The 5,284-nt window shown below is 47.2% G+C and overlaps 1 protein-coding gene across 1 annotated transcript; it reads right to left on the bottom strand.

Annotated features, from left to right (window-relative positions):
* Positions 1–430: 430 nt before the first annotated feature.
* Positions 431–5,283, bottom strand: KIAA2013 (KIAA2013 ortholog; the record flags this gene model as incomplete). Its single annotated transcript, XM_019541712.1, has 3 exons — positions 431–887; positions 2,722–3,575; positions 4,827–5,283. Coding segments are annotated over 3 exons (1,329 nt in total), but the record flags the coding sequence as incomplete, so codon positions are not given.
* Between the last annotated feature and the right edge of the window lies 1 nt (position 5,284).

Below are 5,284 nucleotides of genomic sequence, written 5' to 3'. Positions count from 1 at the left end.
GACACTGTGTACTGCATTCACATAGAACAGGCTGGATCACAATGGCTGTTCTTTCCTTTCATTACTGGTCCTCTTGAATCCAAACTCTGTTCACTAACATAATTAGTTCTGGTTGTACCTCCAAGTTTCCAAACGCTGCTGCTTGTTTTAACCAAAGGAAAATACAAAACATGGCAACTACTGTAGACAGAAAAGTATTTATTTAAAAACAACAGCTTTGGTATTTTAAAACCAAATATTTTCAAATCACTAGAAAGTAAGATGTCTCCCTAACAGCCAAAACATACCAATACAGTTTCAAGATGTTCAGAGTAGGAAACTGATAGGTTGGCATTACCAGACCTCAAACCACATTGATTTTGCACTCTACCCTCATGAATGCTAAAAAACCTGTTACCAGCACTTAACTCAGTTAAACTGTATCTACTTGCTATCAAAATTAGATGCAAACACCATGTTCCCATTCCCATCCCCATCCAATAAATTAAAAAAAACACATTCCAGAAAAGAAGTGACACTACAGAGCAACCTAGGTAACTCTTAGAAGGGAATTCTCATTCTTTATTTTCCTGTTAAAATTTTAAAAAATAAAATCAAAATCAAATTATCAAAGAACTCTGTATAATTTTCAAGTATGATCAGTCTTACAGAACTGAATTGTTTACATGGAAAAAAAGAGACAACCCAGTGACTTCAATTTCTAGTGTAAACTCTTGAAAAACCTCACTTTCCAAGTCCCCAGTTCCCCTCTAAACAAGGCACAAAAGGATTGTTGCTTTCAAAAGGTCCTTGTTCCCAGCTGCAAAACTGTCAGATGTTAGCAGTCTTTTGCAAACGGAGGCTGAAAGCAGGACTGTTGGTTTGCACATTCAGACACTGGGATCTTCCTGTTCAATTAATAAAACAAGGTGTTATTTCACCAGTCTTGCTTACAACTACAGGAACATATTTCACTTTGCCCCTGCCTCCACACTGAGCTGATGTTAAGACAGCAGAGGCTCTGCATCATCTTTATTTTAGGGCACTCCAACAAAGGATATTACTGTCCTCCTTGCATTGCAAAGGGCATCACTGCAAGAAGCAGGTGCTTAGCTGGCTCCAAGTCTGGCTGTGTGGTTTCAGAGTAATGCAGTGGACAGCATCAGGGCTGATAAATCTGTAATGATTAATGCAGTCTGGTAGGTAAAAGGCAGAAGGAAAGTCTTGTTACTTATTCAATAGCAAAGGCAGAGAGGACACAGAAAAGGGTCATGAGATAGAATTCAGGCTTCCAGAATGCAGAAGTATACAAGTTACTTCCTGACCACGTCTCCCCTCACATTTACATTTTGGTCACGCTCATAGGGTGGTTTCTGGAGAAGAGGTAACTGTCAGCAGATGTAGATGAACTGTACAGATCAAAGACATCTTCCTATTGGGCTCAACTCCAGAGAGTGAAATGCAGCTAGAGCACTTTCAACCTCACTTCAAAGGGTTGCAAGTGTTCAGCACCGCTAAGAATCAGGCCTTGTTTCTAATCTCAACAACAGTCAGAAAGCCAGAGACTCCCATGCCTGTGAGTATATGAACTTCCTTGCAGACCCATCTAGAAACCGCTCTGAAGAGCCAGATGCTAAACTAAGTCCAGCCCTAGCACCCCTTTGTCTCTCTGCTTTTGACTGGGAAAAGCAGGACAGCCTGAAGCCAGGACATGACCCCCTGAGCATATTTCTTTATTTGGTGACTGATTAAATAAAGCATGGATTTTTTTTTTCTTTTTAACTCTTACATTTGATTCTAAGCAGCAGCAGGTGCAAACAACATAATTAGCTCCTGCAAAGTCAGTTGAAGTTTTAATTTTCCCTTCCACATCAGCAAGAAGCAACTGAGAAGTGTTGATGCTGAGTGGAGGAAAATCTGTTTGCTAATTTATGCTCTGTGCTCTGCCCCCCTTTCTCCACTGTGCTTTGCTATGCCAAGAAACACACTTTAAAAGAAAAACAAAAAACAAAACCCAACACACCTCAAAAGCTGGAAGATGCAGAGTAGGATTGAGTCCAAATCCCTACCTGGCATGAATGATCATTATCCCTTTCAGAGCTGTGGTGTAGCTTCTCTCAACAGCAGAAACCAATACTACATTGGCACTTCACTAAAGCAGTGCCAGCCAAAGTGATATTCAGCCAAGCTTGCAGTGAGTGCATGTTATAAATATTTATCCCCACACCCAACTACTAAGCATCTGGCCCATTTGGATGGGAATACTCACTCCCATGTGTGCATCTCCATATTACACAACTCTCATATTCATGTGGCAGGCAAGTGTACAAGCCCTTTCCGTGCAGCAGGATGAGCACAATCTGGTGCTGCTGTCCCAACTGAATTGCCAGTGGCAAAAAACAAGCTTTCAAGGTGATGTGGTGGAAGAGAGCCAGAAGCTGAATCTGCCTTCAGCTGCAGCCCTCCACATGCCCTAAGGGAGATTTAACAATGGATTTCTAATGGTGTTAATGCTTGGGCCGGGCCAGTCCTGCCATGCCACTCCACTCCCCACATTGTTGTCTTCCTCCTCCTGACTTGCAGGAAGAAAGCTACCCTTTGCATCCACACACAGCTCCCCTCCTGCAAGACCAAAGCCCCTGCAATGTCCCAAGAACCTTCCTAGGCATAGCAGACAGAAGACCAAGTTGATGAAATGACTCTCAAGAGAACCACTGGCAGCCAAAAGTGGCAGGTTTATACCTTACTCCTGAAGAGTGGCTTGGCTCCTGGCCCACAGTACTCATTGTAGATGAGTTTGAACAGAAACAAATGGAAGAGCGTGATTAAAGAGGCCACACTGAACCAGAACAAGAAGGGCAAGCCTGGGTACTGCTTGGCCATGTGCTCCTCATGGGCTAAAATGGCTTTGAGATGGAGTGTGTGTCTCAGGTCCTGCAAGTGGGTCAAATCTGTAGAGATGTAAAGCAATGGGGTGAGAGGCTGAGTCACCATGACAGGGAAGGTGTGACCCCGCAGCTCAGAGGTCAGCTCCACAGGCTCATTCAGGCAGCCTGCTTCACACGCATATAGCTTAACAGGCTTGTCCTGGAACTTCACTGACACATGCAGGAAGGGTTTGCCTTCCAGATCAAGCAGCACCGCCAGGTTGATCAGGTCCTTGTTATAATGGATCCCACGCAGGGAGTAGCTGTTGTGAAGCACATCAGGGTCAGCTTGGAACTGGAGATGGTTTTCAGTGAACTGCAAGCCCCCAAAGCTAAGCACCATCCCTTGCATGAGCCCATGGACCCCAGCTGCCACAAGGCCCTTGCATCCCCGTTTCTGAAGTGTCAGTTTCCACAAGTCCAAAAGCTGCAGGATCTGGGGAACACTGGTCAGAGTCTCTGGCCACAAGTTCTCTGCATGCATGGTTGCATGGCCACTGAAGCAGTGGTCGGCATAGTTCAAGCTGGCTTCCATTTTTTCCCTGTCTTCACCACTAATGAGTGGGTCCAACAGAGGAGCTGGCATGCAGGACAGAACATAATACAGAGTCATGTTGACAGTCTCGCTGGATGGCGTCCGGGAATCTGTGATCTTCTTCATTTCAATCCCTGCAACGTAGAATACATAATGTCAGTGAGCAGGACAGATGGGTTTGACCCTAAGTGTAAAATAGGAGAAGAGACCACAGCTGTTCAGACTTGCAGATACCAGGTCCTGTCAGCAACTACACAGATGTGTTGGTGGGGTGTTTAAAGGAACAGAAACTGTGGTGTGGAAGCTTCTGATTGACTGCCACTGTTCAGCAGCTCCCAACCAGTATTTTCCATTCTGCTTTCAAATGCTAAAGTCAATGGAAAATGTGAGGAAAGAAATCACGTCCTGTTGTATTTTGGGAGACTGAAGCAGTCTACTTAAAAAATTAAATATTACATAGAGCCTCTGCATCAAGTTCCATCCCAGAGAGATTCTGCACCAAGATGGAAATTCTGTGAAGCTCTGACACAAGCTCCCATTAGCAGCATACACTCATATAACAGGGGTGGACATCACAGATGGTTCAGTTATGTGACTCACTTGTTACCCAACCCTACCTGGACTATAGCATGTTCAGGACTATTAACTTGTTCCTGGAGAAACCAAGAGTTACGAGTTAAGAGCAAGTGTTGTTGAAGTCTCTCTAGTAACTAGAATTTTTGTTGCCTTGCATCCTGTGCATATACTTCTATCAGTGATAAACTTGTTAGTGCAGCCAGATTTTTCAGGCCTTCTGACAGTCTGTGGGATGTGATTTACTAAATCTCTTTAGGCACTGACTAGCCTCATTCTACCAGATTTCCAGAACTGATTCTTACCCTGTTAATATAAACTGAAGTTTCTAAAGGTCCTCTTCTTCAAGCCTGCCTGGACATAGCCCTAGTTTTCAATGGAAGCATTGCATTTTCTGCTCCTACAGTTCAGCTCCTTCAATCCCAGTTGGCAGTGTCAAGAACTTCTGAGAAATCTAACCAGATCAGAGGCTCCTTAATGCTTAGCTCTGTCCGCCCTCAGTGACTAGCCCAAGGCCCCTCGGCAATTAATTAGCAGATCCTGAGAAGGGGCTAAAAGCGAAGTGCCCATCACGTGGCTTTTGAATCTTACCTCCCCAACCCAAGGAAGCTTCCGCTGCACTTTAAGCTCAGAACTACAGGCCCCACTCTATAGCCCTGTGACATCCCTGCCACCCGCTTGCCAAGGCCTCCCAGGGAGAACGATGCAGTGGGCAACCCAGAATGACTCCAAGCGAAGAGCAAGTGCTATTGAAGTCTCTCTAGTACAGCAGGGCTCGAAGGGAATGGTGGCAGCCCCCAGCTCCCCCTCACCTGAGATGAAGAGGTCGGCCCAAGTCTGCCGGTGCTCCCGGAGCAGCTCATCCGCACCCAGCTCCATCACCTCCAGCATCTCCTTCTTAGCTGCCTCCCAGAGCTGGCTCAGGGCTTCATCCAGCCGCGAGGGCTCAAGGGGCTCAGACACGTGCACCACCGAAAGCAGCGTCTCCTCGAAGTGCGACCGGGGCGCCACCTGCACACGGCTCGGCAGCTTCTGTGCCGCCACGGCCAGCGCCACCACCTTGGGGCTGCCGGGCAGAGGCACCCGGGCCGAGGACAGCACGAACTGCCGGTCACCCGCCTTCTCCAGGCTGCTGGTGGCCCAGCGCGCGCCAGGGCGGGCGGCCTCGAAGGCGGCCAGGCGCTCACCGGGGTTGGCCACGTGCAGGCGCTGCAGCAGCAGGTGTGGCCGGCGGCGGTGCGCCACCAGCTCCTCCCGCACCGTCACGCAC

Source organism: Crocodylus porosus, unplaced genomic scaffold (assembly GCF_001723895.1).
Source record: "Crocodylus porosus isolate Cpor-Errol unplaced genomic scaffold, CroPor_comp1, whole genome shotgun sequence".
Taxonomy (NCBI): Eukaryota; Metazoa; Chordata; order Crocodylia; family Crocodylidae; genus Crocodylus; species Crocodylus porosus.
Note: the sequence above shows the minus strand (reverse complement) of the source record. Positions and strands in the feature narration are given on the sequence as shown.